Source organism: Oncorhynchus kisutch, linkage group LG5 (genome assembly GCF_002021735.2).
Source record: "Oncorhynchus kisutch isolate 150728-3 linkage group LG5, Okis_V2, whole genome shotgun sequence".
NCBI lineage: Eukaryota > Metazoa > Chordata > Actinopteri > Salmoniformes > Salmonidae > Oncorhynchus > Oncorhynchus kisutch.
In genome coordinates, this window is record NC_034178.2 from 22,525,141 (window position 1) to 22,539,826 (window position 14,686).

The 14,686-nt window shown below is 41.5% G+C and overlaps 1 protein-coding gene across 3 annotated transcripts; it reads left to right on the plus strand.

Annotated features, from left to right (window-relative positions):
* The first annotated feature begins 30 nt into the window (after positions 1 to 30).
* rbm12 (RNA binding motif protein 12) lies at positions 31 to 13,131 on the plus strand. 3 transcript variants are annotated; one of them, XM_031824688.1, is made up of 4 exons: positions 34 to 154; positions 859 to 941; positions 7,957 to 8,043; positions 9,586 to 13,131. In XM_031824688.1, the coding sequence occupies exon 4, from the start codon at positions 9,611 to 9,613 to the stop codon at positions 12,233 to 12,235; it is 2,625 nt and encodes an 874-aa protein (XP_031680548.1). In that variant the 5' UTR covers positions 34 to 154; positions 859 to 941; positions 7,957 to 8,043; positions 9,586 to 9,610; the 3' UTR covers positions 12,236 to 13,131. The 3 variants fall into 3 exon arrangements, with proteins under 3 accessions (XP_020338380.1, XP_031680548.1, XP_020338382.1); XM_020482791.2 differs by lacking the exon at positions 859 to 941 and having other exon boundaries at positions 31 to 154; XM_020482793.2 differs by lacking the exons at positions 859 to 941; positions 7,957 to 8,043 and having other exon boundaries at positions 39 to 154.
* The last annotated feature ends 1,555 nt before the right edge of the window (positions 13,132 to 14,686 follow it).

The following is a 14,686-nucleotide window of genomic DNA, read 5'->3' on the forward strand; positions in this document are numbered from 1 at the left end:
TGGCGTCATTATATCATGGGAGCTGAGGAGTTCTACGTCACCGCTCGAGTTCGTCGCGACCGACATTTTACTACCAGCTACAAGAAGAGAGAAGAGCACGGAATGGAGAGAACGCTACACAAAATAAAATAAAGATCTTTTAACAGATATTTCGGTAAGGACAAAAGAGAAACAGCAAACAAATGCCACTCATGTTGAAATGGTTATCCATCAGTGAAATATAATCCTGCAGACATGCGGTGACTATAGCGAGAATGAATGGTTAGCTAGCTAACAGCGTCGTTTTTTTTATCGGCATTTTAGATGGTTGGCCTGCCCAAATGGGGTAGCTAGCTATATTTTTAGCAAACAGGCTATATATAATGTTAACTACCACTCTCATCCTAGCCATGGTTTAAGTTTAGAACGGTTGTGGAGAAACATTTAGGTTCGCTGTTCTGTCTTGTTTTGGTTGTTTAGCTAGCTAGCTACTGTGATATTACTAATCTGAAGTACGTTGAAGTGCAATTGTTCTGTTTTTAGCAAATGTTGCTGCTAGTAACTACCAATCTTGTTTGGCCCAGCTTCCCATAAGGATCTTATGGCTCAGTTAATCGTTAGAACCATTGAATGGTTCTAACTATGATCTTAGCCGTAATATACCTTGAGGAAACCAGGCCCTGGTTAATTAACTAGCTAGCTTCTATAAAGCATTTTCGCCACCAGCGCCATCTTGACTGTGCTCTTTTACATGAATCACACTAGCTATAGCATGACGCTTTCCCTCAAGTACATATCAGTGGTGCACATCCAACTGGACAATAATGGCTACAATGATTAAACAATACTGGATGTAATTTGTATGCGGTCTTCCTGTAGTTTTGCAGAACTTGCTGTCTACCTGCAGCCCTTCAGATTGGCAACTGCTTTTGTACTCTGACGGACTGAGCTTTTAGCTAACGGTACGTTACTGGCGAATGTGTTTTACAATGAAGTATTGCAGCAGCGTTCATGTTGACAGCGTTTTTGTGCACATACAATTTCATTGCTGCTATTTCATCAACTTACCTGTGTGTGCTATTTGTCCTGTGTAGAGATTGGGGAACAACAAGCATGAATAGGGCAGCCCAGGTCCCTCTTCAATGTAAGAGGTTTTAACGTCAACTCTAATGCGTCCTTTGGAGACCTCAAGTCGGGGTTGTTGTCTACCACTTATTTGTATGGGCAATAACCTTGATGTTTAATTGTTACGTACACAGGCTATTCTAGGCCAAGTTAACATCAAGATGGAATACAGATAGAAACATACTGGTATGTGGATCATCTGAATCAATATGTATCCCTCCAGTTACCTGAAGAATAGGCCAACATTTTGAAATGATTTCATTTGAATGGCAAGACTAAAAGAAAAAGCCCATATGCAGGTCTTGACATTCAGATAGATTTGCCAATGGCACACTGGGCCAGTACCAAGTGAAAACGACTGGCCCGAAGGAGAAATTAACTTGCCCAGGCCAAGTTTACAGGAAAGCAAGTTATGAACCAGAATTTCAATCATGGGTTTTTTTCATGTTTAATTTACAGTCCATTTTTTTCTAAAAATGAATCCAAACTAAAAATACACCCTCCTGAGCCCAATAACCTATTGATCAACAGTAATATATTTAGGTGCCTGTACATGGTCCATATTGCAGGCTGGTGTGCCATTTTAGCAATGAGCATTATCACATGTAGGGGAATATTACATTTTAAAACAGTTTTCAGCATAGTGGCCACATGGCTGAAGCATGGGGATGCTCATCTGCATTTACCCCGATCATTAGCTAGATATCAGACTCTAAATATGATCTAGTTTAATATCCTAAAATACCACCATCCCAATACAATCATGTGATTTTTACAGTGTTTAAATAGTGTAATTGTTTGAATTTTACATTCTAGGCCTACTGTTTACACACTAATGACCATGACGAGCTTCCTGCAGTTACTTTTTTTGTCATGCCAGACACTCGGATTGTAAAACGCTGCAATTGTGCAAAAATTGGAGTTGCGAAATAAAACTATATGGGAAAGCTGGAATCCCGCTCTTTTCAATAATTGCCATCTAAATTGTATTTTCTCTAGATTGCATTTAGGAATGTTACACAGTGACTGGGTTTATTCGAACACGTTTCTTTCCATTCAGCAATTGGCTGTATGAGGAGCTGCACGCTCTTGCCACCCAACATTGGATATTCCGCGGATGTACGACAGCTCATTAACAGCTTCTGTAAATTTGATCTGGTTTTTAAACAATTCTATAGACTACAGAGAGCAGCATTAGAAAATATATTTGTATTTATTTCCTGTTTTTTATTTTACCAACAAGTGATTTTGTGTAAATCATTTTCATGTTTTGACAATCAGGCAGCTACATAGTATATGACTAGGCCTACAAAAACGTTTCTTTGTTAATAAAGACATTGCTCTGTAGGATGTATGATATGAAAAATGGCTGGTGGAGGACTTTTATTCTGTGATTATGGAATGTGTGTGCCGTTGTTCAACTCTGAGGGTCTGGAGCGAGTATCCAGGCCGTACTAAGGCGGGGCTCACTCGAGACGGAGAGGGAAGGCTTTGACATTCTTGCCTCCGCTTAGAAACCGTATGCTGATTGATAACAAGTGTGAAGTGTCACGTAGGGAAGATTAAATAGACCCAATTATTTTCTGTTTTGGAGTGTGTAAATGTACTGGCCCGAGCGGGCCATATGAAAGCTTGATTAACTGGCCCGGTGTGCTCGGCAGATGTTTCTGGGCCAGCCGACAGCCCTGAATGTCGAACCCTGCCATATGGCATTAGCAGTCGTTTTAAAGTCGTAACAGTGGATATGCACCGGTGTGCTGACTGAAGTCCTACTTGAATAGACTGTTTTAGCTTATCTTTTTATCTCCATGGTCATAACATTTTCCAAAAAACGATACTTCCTTTTTCTCGATTTGGAAGGCACTGTTGTCTTGACTTGTGTTTCCAGCAGCGGTGGAACTCCCCTAATGAGAGAATATTGACTCCCCCCAAAATGGTAGCATATGCATAGATGGATTATTTTATGGTGCAACAAACCTTTACTTGGCAATACTTCCTTAAATATTAACCGCAGCTAATATTAATCTGTTGCTAATATGGCATGTGCATTGAAGTGAACTTTCTCTCTTCTAGCTTATTTCTAGCTTTATTATTGTTGCAAATGATTTCACATTTTGTCATCCGAAGGGTTATATTCTGCTTTGTCATGTTGAAGTGCACATGTCCATTGTTGCTGATGTGTACGAAGTGGCTAGGTACTCTCAGGAGTGACCTTTGTCTCCTGTATCTTTTGAAGAAAGATTCCCACACAATTGAGAGATTGTCGTATGCTGGAGCTTTGAAGTTACATTGATGAGTGTTAATGTGCGGGTGGTTGTTTTTTCTCTAACATTTTGTATATGATATAAGGAATATGGGAGGCTGCATTTCATTGTAGGCCCAGGCTTATATTTTTTCATGGGGCAATACAATCCTCAGTGCGGTACTGACACAACGGGCCTGATTTAAGGTTTGTCCATAGACTGGCTGGTTGTTTAGCAACAAAACCGACTCATGTGCGATAGTGATGCGCTGGTTAACTCATAACCCGGAGTCCCTGTGGTTATATCCATGGGGAGGGTTGGTTTAGGGTCATTAAATATTGTGTGGCTGAAGGGCAGGTGAGTTGAATGTAGAGAAACAATGCCTTACATTTATGGATTATTTATCATTATTGTGCAATTTATTTTCCCTACATTAATGTTTTTCTTTATTTTAGTGCATAAGCTTTAGGGCTTAACTTTAGGGCTTAACTGGCAGAAAAAGTTAACTTCAATCCACAGTGGCAAAAGGACATGGTTAAAGTTTAATTCAATAAGACAAGCTGTGAATGGAGAGTATAAAATAAAGAGAAGGGGGGGACAGAAAAGTCATGCTTGGAAAAGATTTGGTGAAGTGGTAAAAGAGGATCATGGTATGTGTGATGGTTGTGAGGCTCTCTACAAATTAGACAGTCACAAGACAGGACTTCAAATAAGCCTGTGGCGTTTCAAGGAAAGAATGGCCTACTGTTTAGATGGGTTAAATGGAAACTGACATCTGGACATTGACTAACCAGAATGACTTACTGTTTATTGGCAAACTCAAGTCCTCTAATTACTAGCCCAGTGTGAATCGACATCCTTGTGGTTTGAGGTGTTGCTCGCGGTTTGAGCAAGAAAACAATAACTGATTCAATAAATTGAACGAAGTGCTGCCTATATACAGTGGGGCAAAAAAGTATTTAGTCAGCCACAAATTGTGCAAGTTCTCCCACTTAAAAAGATGAGAGGCCTGTCATTTTCATCATAGGTACACTTCAACTATGTGAAAAAAGTGAGAAATGAGAAAAAGTGATTTTTAATGAATTTATTTGCAAATTATGGTGGAAAATAAGTATTTGGTCAATAACAAAAGTTTCTCAATACTTTGTTATATACCCTTTGTTGCCAATGACAAAGGCAAAATGTTTTCTGTAAGTCTACACAAGGTTTTCACACACTGTTGCTGGTATTTTGGCCCGTTCCTCCATGCAGATCTCCTCTAGAGCAGTGATGTTTTGGGGCTGTTGCTGGGCAACACGGACTTTCAACTCCTTCCAAAGATTTTCTATGGGGTTGAGATCTGGAGACTGGCTAGGCCACTCCAGGACCTTGAAATGCTTCTTACGGAGCCACTCCTTCGTTGCCCGGGGAGTGTGTTTGGGATCATTGTCATACAGAAAGACCCAGCCATGTTTCATCTTCAATGCCCTTGTTGACGGAAGGAGGTTTTCATTCAAAATCTCACGATACATGGCCCCATTCATTCTTTCCTTTACACGGATCAGTCGTCCTGGTCCCTTTGCAGAAAAACAGCCCCAAAGCATGATGTTTCCACCCCCATGCTTCACAGTAGGTATGGTGTTCTTTGGATGCAACTCAGCATTCTTTGTCCTCCAAACACCACGAGTTGAGTTTTTACCGAAAGTTCTATTTTAGTTTCATCTGACCATATGACATTCTCCCAATCTTCTTCTGGATCATCCAAATGCTCTCTAGCAAACTTCAGACGGGCCTGGACATGTACTGGCTTAAGCAGGGGGACACGCCTGGCACTGCAGGATTTGAGTCCCTGGCGGCGTAGTGTGTTACTGATGGTAGGCTTTGTTACTTTGGTCCCAGCTCTGTGCAGGTCATTCACTAGGTCCCCCCGTGTGGTTCCGGGATTTTTGCTCACCGTTCTTGTGATCATGTTGACCCCACGTGGTGAGATCTTGCGTGGAGCCCCAGATCGAGGGAGATTATCAGTGGTCTTGTATGTCTTCCAATTCCTAATAATTGCTCCCACAGTTGATTTCTTCAAACCAAGCTGCTTACCTATTGCAGATTCAGTCTTCCCAGCCTGGTGCAGGTCTACAATTTTGTTTCCTTTCACACCTCTTTGGTCTTGGCCATAGTGGAGTTTGGAGTGTGACTGTTTGAGGTTGTGGACAGGTGTCTTTTTATACTGATAACAAGTTCAAACAGGTGCCATTAATACAAGTAACGAGTGGAGGACAGAGGAGCCTCTTAAAGAAGACGTTACAGGTCTGTGAGGGCCAGAAATCTTTACTTGTTTGTAGGTGACCAAATACTTGTTTTCCACCATAATTTGAAATAAATTCATAAAAAATACTACAATGTGATTTTCTGGATTTTTATTTTTTTCTCATTTTGTCTGTCATAGTTCATCTATGATGAAAATTACAGGCCTCTCATCTTTTTAAGTGGGAGAACTTGCACAATTGGTGGCTGACTAAATACCTTTTTGACCCACTGTATATGAAGGGCCTACATGTATTAACTTTTACAGTGAATGCTTTTCTTTATACGTTTTGTGCAAATTAATTGAACATCACCAAATGCATCATAAAAAAAACATTGTGCCTATTTAATGCAAACAGCATAGAACTGAGCTAAACGTTTGGAACAAGTTCACTTTCTCAATCATAGCCCACCCAAAAAAAGCATATTAAGTGCAAGTTAGCTGTTTAGCTCATATCTGAAGGCTGGGGGGCATTTAGGAAGTCTTCTACTGCGGATCGCTAAAATATCATAATGATTATGATCACACTTCCTCAATTCAAATTTTATGGTGACACTATACCAAAGATGGTTTAGGAACTTGAGCTTGGTTCCCAAGTTATCAGTGTAGCCTGTTGTGGCTTGGACTTGTTGAAATAACTAAACACTTAGAAAAAAAATCTCCAGGCTTTCATCAATTTATTTAAAAAAAATATTATTAAAGGGGGCAGTTTGGGAAAGAGACGTGTCGTCCTAATCGTCCGCTGGAATGGCAGACATTCTGGGGTAATAAACACAACCAACGTTGTCTAATAGTACTAGTCACGTGCGACTAGGGCTATAGCCTTAACTCCTGCAGAATTAAGCATTTCTTGCAGAAGAAATACACCAGATGTAGGCAAAATTTGGGCGTGGGAACAGGAGTGGAAAAATATAATTTTTTTCTGTATCTTGAGAGAATGCAGTGCTCAGTTAGCACCTCTGCAGAGCGTATCTGTCTTCATAAAAGATGATACTATTTAAACCACATAAAATATGCATCCAAGCTGAACTGAAATCTTATCAGAAACGTGTTGTTTTCACAACTTTCTTTTTCCTTACAACCAGCCAAACTCATTTGGACATTTTGCACAGAGAATCTTTCCTGTTTGTTTTTGCTTTATTGTAATTTCTCCCCGTCCCCAAACGTCTTTGCTCCACAAAAGATGACCGATGTCCAATGTCAGATTACCGATGTCAACTTGATTAAAGCATTCATTCTTTTGATCTATTACATTATTCTGTTGAGCAAGGGTTTATTTAGTAAATAAATGAATCTTAAATTATACTTTTTTTTGACCGAATGAGGCAATGTAGCTATTAGGATTAGTTATCAGTAATGGTTATGATAAATTAGGCATTGTTGCTCACTGTTGGCATATACTGTATATTGCTAGAGGCTGGTGGGAGGAGCTATAGGAGGATGGGCTCATTCTAATGGCTGGAATGGAATTGATGGAACGGAGTCAAACGTGTGGTTTCCATATGTTGGATTGTGTTTGATACCGTGCCATTACAATGAGACCGTCCTCATATAACTCCCACAAGCCTCAACTGCTGTAGATAAATGCGTAAACAATTTTCCAGTGAGAAATTCTACCCTCGTTCTAAAAACAGCTTCTTTACTATATTTTTTGTAATTTAGTAAACAACAAAAATCATGCAAGTACTCAAACAGCCACAAAAGGTAAAATGCACATCCCTACCAGCGAACAATGAACTGAAAACTCGAAAGAGTCATGGTTCTACAAACCTGTCGTTCATAGGGGGCTTTTTCAGAGGTGTCACTTGTGACTTAGACTTGCAAAACTGTGCTTTAAACCATGTACATTTGATTGCTAGGCAATCTGCACATTGCTAGGTGAACTACACATCCCTCATTTACATTTAGAGATGTTATCATTTACGTTTTATATAGAATACTTTAGAAATGTACCTAAGAAGAAGCTATTCCGTTAGAATGGGGGAAATTCTGTATTTCACTGCTGAAGTTTTTCAATGGCATGCATGTTTATTTTGCTGTTATGGATTGCTGTGATGAATGAAATGTCTCTATGCTTGATGTCAACATGAGAAATTATGAGATGCATGATTTTTATTATTATTGTGTGGCTTTTGGCAAGGCAGCCATTTCAGAGTTTGCTCTTATTGTTGATGCCAATTTACAACATTTCTCTGACCATCTACTGACACAAAAGAGCTGATATGGTGCTGGGGCTGAATCAAGAGTGTTTTGTACATGTTGTTCACTAAGGATGCCTAAATTTGCCTGCTCATGTTTTTGCTTCCATTTCCTATTCTTTTGTTACAGTCTAGAATTGATTTAAATTGCTTGCCGTCAGGATTGGCTTGGATATCCTGTGCCACAGTTTTAACGAAGCACCACTTATTATTACAGGTAAGCTTGTAAATATGTCCTGAACATAGGTTAATTCAATTGACTGCCAGTCCGACTTTCACAACCTCCTGTGGGCTCTTGGTGGTTTTTTTACCAGTAATTATTCGCTTTGTTAGGCTATGTTCATGGACCTTATTGATTCCCTTTGGGCTCAATGTTCACTCCATTGTGGAAACCTCTGAAGGTGTGGAGAGCTAAGAATGACCTACCAAGGTATGAGTGGTATAGAGGGAGTGCATGGTATGTTAGTGGCTTTCTTTGGCAAAATACCGCATCCACAAAGCCCTAAGGAAATGTCTCCACTTCATGACCTGACTGCCTTCTGTGGACCACATTCTCTCTACTTGCTTTTTGATAGGCTGTTTTGTCCAACACTTGCTCTAAACAATGCTTGAGACTCAGGCCTAAGCATAGGCTAATTGTTTTGCTCTTTTAATGTTTTAATATGGTTGGTGTCGTGATAAAACAACATTTTTGACTGGTATTTAAATGATTCATAAATGCATTTTTATGTTTACCAGTTGCTACTGAGATGGCACAGTGTCGTCCAATTGCTTAGGGATACTGCATTGCGGTAATATCAAATTGACACATTTTTATATTTTAAAGGTTGAGTAAGTTGGGTATTCATCCACAAATGTACCCAAATTCCTATAGTATGTAAATAATTTAGAGTTAGTGACTGCCATAGTGTAGTTATTTTGTTGAGGTCTATTAGCTGAGGTCTTACTTTTCAAAGCCATTTTAGCTGTCTCGCTAATTGTTTGGTACAAATCTAGCATAGAATCATGTAAAATGTTCACTCTGCCAGCATTGTCTCCCTTTCGAGGAACTGTGAATATCCTGTACAGGCCTGCTACCCCTGCTGACTAAAGACACTGAAAAACGTGCTAGCCAACGTTTGCGCTATGTAACTAAATACTGCATTCTGAACCACAGAACATCTTTGCTACATTCAAGATAGTGTAGTTAGACAAAGGAAAGTCAACTTCAGAACGGGATGTAGTTTTTATTAGGATTTGTCAGCTGTTGTTGGTAAGTAATGCATCCTGCAAGCTTCGAAAATGACTTACTCAGCCTTTAAATTCAGGCACCTTCTTCCACCTGACCTTTACTGGACATAGACCTCATGATGCATCAGATTGATAAATTGGAAGTTGGGCTACAGGTTCATCCAATTTACAGTATTGAAATGTGTGGTACTCTGGGTCTAATTATGAGCTAGATTTAGGCCTACGAGCTAAATTTCGGCCAAGATTTGCATATTAGACCTTGGGCTGACATAATCTCCTTGAGCCAAGGCTGATGTATGTGGTAAATGAAGCAATGTGTGGATGGCTGTGTAAGAGTGGTGATAAGTAGACAGACGGCCTAGTACTTGCACATGTATTTTGAATTCCTCTATTGATGCATTGGGCTCTCATCGAATACCTCCAAACTTAAGCTGTTTTCTAAATCATGGTTTGTTTCCTGCTCTTTTTGTTTTGTCTGTTCTTTACTCTTTCCTCTAGTCTTACGGTGGTTGCCTTTTTTCACCTGCAGGTGTGTGTTGTTTCGCCTCCGCAGCATGGCTGTGGTCATCCGCTTGCAGGGTCTCCCGATAGTGGCGGGCACCATGGACATACGCCATTTCTTCTCTGGATTGACTATCCCGGATGGTGGGGTGCATATTGTAGGGGGTGAACATGGTGAGGCTTTTATTGTTTTCGCCACAGATGAAGATGCCAGGCTTGGCATGATGCGTACAGGGGGAGCAATCAAAGGTTCTAAAGTGTCACTTTTGCTGAGCAGCAAGACAGAGATGCAGAATATGATCGAACTTAGCCGCAGGCGTTTTGAAACAGGCAATGTGGAGGGAGCCGCAGGAAACGGTAGCAGGCCAGGCCCCACGGTTCGCACAGGTGGGAGGGGCAGTTTACCCACCACTTTACAAGGCTTCAGCAACACCACACCAACCACAGTCACCACAGCTGCATCTGCACATGAAACTATAAGCAACAAAATTGTGTCCACGTTTGCCACAACTAGCATGGGAAACATGCCCCCCAGTTTCAGCAACAACTTCAGCAGCCCAAATCTTACCATGGGATCCACTATGACAACAGCCATGTCCTCCCTCAACTCTGTACCACCACCTATCCCTCCTTTGCCAACCATGCCATCCCTTCCACCCATGCCTTCCATACCCCCCATGCCCCTTCCACCACCTGTGTCCTCTATGCCTCCTGTTCCCACTGTGTCACCTTTAACCCAAGGCCCCCCTGTCCTTCCCATGAGTCATCTGTCCCACATGGGCTCAATGCCACCATTTAACCCAGGCATCCCACCCCCTGGTGGACTGGCCTCAGGGCTGCCTCTAGGAACCCCAAACCACATGTTTCTGGGCCATATGAACCCTCTGTTAAATATCCAGGCACACATGAAGGCAGCAATAGGTAATTCAGACGAGTTATATGTCCACCTTCAAGGCCTGCCCTTCTCAGGTACAGAAATGGATATTAGGGAGTTTTTCCGTGGGTTAGCGGTGGACTCCATCCGACTGGTCAGGGACAACATGGGCCGGAGTAGCGGCAGGGCGCTGGCCAAGTTCTTTTCCCCTCAGGACACTTTTGAGGCACTCAAAAGAAGCACCGGAATGTTAGGGCAAAGGTATGTTGACATCTCTCCGGCCACAGAGAGGCAGTGGATGAGTGTCAGCGGTGGTGGCATCGGGGTTGGAGGGCAAGCCCACTCAAAATTCAATAATGAGCCGCAAGACCAGCACCGCCGCAGCAACATGAGTTCAGCGTCCCCGTCAACCAGAGACCGTGCGAGGTCCCGTTCCCCTCACAACAAGGAGTTCTGTGTTTACCTGAAAGGCCTGCCCTATGAAGCAGTAAACAAACAGATCTGTGAGTTTTTCAAAAACTTGGATATTGTGGAAGACAGCATTTACATTGCTTATGGACCCACTGGCCGAGCTACAGGCGAGGGCTTTGTCGAGTTCAAAAATGAAATGGACTACAAAGTTGCACTCGGCTGTCACATGCAGTATATGGGTAGCCGATTCATACAAGTTCACCCCATCAGTAAAAATGCTATGTTTGAAAAGATTGGTTCCATTCGTCAAAGGATGCAGGGTGGTGATAAGAAAAACAACTCAGAATCAGTCAAGAGCCCTAGAAACTGTGCTCACATCTCAAATATTCCATATAATGTGTCAAAGAAAGATGTCCGTCTGTTTCTAGATGGCATTTCAGTATTTGACGAAAGTCTTAAAGTTCTGGTTGACAGCAGTGGTAACGGTCTAGGTCAGGCTGTTATGCAGTTCAGGGCAGAGGAGGATGCACTAAATGCTGAGAGACTACACAGGCAGAAATTAAATGGCAGAGATGCCTTTGTACATTTGATCACCTTTGAGCAGATGAAGGAAATTGAGAGAAACCCACCACCACAGGTTAAAAGAGGCCAGAAACCCCAAGGGAACACTCAAGGCCAGGCACACAGCCATGTTCAGGCACAGAATCCAGTTCAAGGTCACCCCTTTGCCGGTATGACAGGAGATGAGTTCAACTTCCTCAGAAATACTGTAGGCAATTTAGGCAATGGTCCTTTTACGCCGTTTACTGTCCCAGGTAATGGACTAGTGGGCCCCCCTCCACCCCCACTTGCAGCAAGTCTTGGGGATGTAGCCCTTAGCATACCCCCACCCATGGTTGCCGGTCACTTGCCTGGAGCAGTTCTGGAACCCCCGGGCTTCCGACCAGGCAGCAACAATGGCCCACCTGGCTTTGGGCCAGAGGGATTGAGGGGCATGCCACCTTTTGACAATGGCCCTAGAAAGAGCAGAGGCCTCAACCACAACAACCGAGGAGGCGGCCATGGGCAATCAGGAGGGTGTCCTCAGTCTGCCTTTGGCCCTGGCTCTGACCCTCTGAGAGGACAATCAACCGGAGGCCCTGGTAACCCTCGTGGACCTACCATTGTAAAGATTCAAAACATGCCTTTCACTGTAACAGTTGATGAGATTCTCGATTTCTTTTATGGGTATCAGGTACTGCCTGGTTCAGTCTGTCTGCAGTTCAGTGAAAAGGGCCTGCCCACCGGTGAGGCAATGGTTGCCTTTGAGTCACACAAGGAGGCTACATCTGCTGTCATGGATTTAAATGATAGGCCTATTGGGGCTAGGAAAGTGAAGATAACCCTAGGATAAAACTCCCAATTTTCCCCTCTACCGAAAATGATTAAGTGAAACATGCGGTTTCATTAATGCAAAGGTAAGAACTTGCATTTAGGATGCATTTAATCTCCCAACTATCTTTAGTTCCTTTACCAAAGTTTGTAGCGTAGGAATTAAATGGAAAACTGCTATATCTATTTGATGTATGATATGATTACAAAAGTAGGGTGTGGATTTTCAAATAGCAAAAAGCCAACTGTTGCCATGTTGATGCAGCTTGAGTCCAATCCCGTTTCGAGCAAGAGTGCTGAAATTCATTTAAAAAGTCAAAATAATATGGTTAGGAGGAGGATAGTCTCTTATTGCTGTGCTGACATCACTTTCACTTGGAAGCATGTATCATTTTCAAATGCCCTGACACATTTTGTGTTCTTGTATTTCTTCCATAGATGTAACATTCTCTTTACTTTTACCTGTGCTTTGTGACGATATTCTAAAGGGGGTACTCACCAAATGCTGCCATGCATGGTGTTAGTACAGAGAACACTTATTGTGCCATGGTTAAAGCATTTGCTTATTTGCTCTATGCTGTTTTTCACTGTTAATAAATGCAAATGTTAATGTTAGCTATGATGTGAGATTGTACTGCTTGTTTCTGAGAAAAATATTTAGAACTTTGCATTTGGTTTAGTGGTCTGCAGAGCTCTTTAGAACGTTTTGTATCTGCCAACCCTCCCACTGCGATATGTTCTTTTTGAAAATATGAGCTGTTTGGAATGTCTTAGTTTTGTAGTGTTGCCTGACAAGATACATTTTTATGTTTCATTTTTGGGGACGTTCCAGTTTATTATTTCACAAGTGTGTGTATATAGCCTACTGTTTAGCTTACACTTTTGTCAATAAAATGACATTCCTGACATAGATCTATCTACAAGGCATTCTATTTTTCTCCAATGCTTTTTCACTGCTTGCTGATTTTCCATATGAACAATTAAAATGGTTTTGGAAGGGAAGGCACCAATTGTTTCCCAAACATGTTCTAGGTATGAAAGAAACTTTAGATAGGCCTAAGTATTGCTGTTAGGGATGGTTAGGTTAACCTTAAAGGGTCATATAGGCGTGGCTATATCTAGGTTTTTGCAAGTGAACATATAGGATATATAGGGGTTGAATGGGAAATTCAATCCGATCTTACCAAGAAACTTATCTACCCGGTTTCCCAGACCCAGATTAAGCCTATTCCTGGACTAAAATGCCTTTTCATGGCAATTCTGTTTAGAATCATTTTTAGAACAGGACCAAGCTTAATCTGTTTTAGAAACCATCCTTTAAAGTAACTCGCCAATGAAAATCTCACTTTTTAAAAGTTCATTCTGTTAACTTGTACCCAAATAATGTTGTTGACCCGTCCTTATTTGTGGCCAAAGCAAATATTAGAGAAAAAAAAACTTTAAATCCCCAACTCAAAGTTGTATCTCAAACAGACTGGTTAAAAAATGCTTGCTATTTCCTCATAGAACATGTCATGTTGGCTCATTGGCTGAGCTGGCCAATCAGCGGGCTACCTCCATGAATATTTGAGAAGGGGGGGTATTTAAGATACTCTTTGAAGAGGTAGTGTTTCAGATTTTTTTTGGAAGATGGGAAGGTACTCTGCTGTCCTAGCTTCAGGGGGTAGCTGGTTCTACCATTGGGGTGCCAGGACAGAGAAGAGCTTGGACTGGGCTGAGCGCAAGAGACCAGAGGTGGCAGAACGGAGTGCTCTGGTTGGGGTGTAGAGTTTGAGTGTAGCCTGACGGTAGGGAGGGGCAGTTGCTTTTGCTGCTCCGTATGCAAGTACAATGGCCTTGTGGTGGACCATCCAAACCCATAAAAGTTGTATTTTAGCAAGGCCCAATGTAGCTGTTTTTAGCTCACTATCAAATCATTTCTGAGTAACAATTACTGTGACTGTTTTCAATTAAAATGGTCAAAAAAGAGCTTCTTAGCAAGCGCAATTTCTCAAGCAAGAATTTTGCTAGGAGTGTGGAGGGGAAAACTGAAAACTATCTCTTATTGGCAGAGTTTTCGAACTCCCTTATTGGTCTGTTAACTAATTTACCACCTGGAAATGTCACCAGGCAGGCTAGAACTCCATCCCACCAAAAAAAGCATGATATTTCAAGAGGTCTTTTCAAACAGCTCTTACACTAAAAGGGCATTCTCTATTCCACAGTATTATTCCAACCTCGTAGTGTGGAAATATATAACACAGGAAAATCTACATTTTGACTGCACTGGGCCTACAAGTACTTTTTTTTTGGACAGAACTATTTGGCTCATATTGTAATTTAATTATAGGTCAAATTTCATAGAAATCTGGAAACACTGGACAGTTACTTTAAAACACATGTCAAAATCCAAGTCTTGAGGGCCAAGTTCTGCTTGTCTTCACTCCTCCCTTGTACTTGATTGATCAATTAAGGTCATTCATTAGTTAAGAAC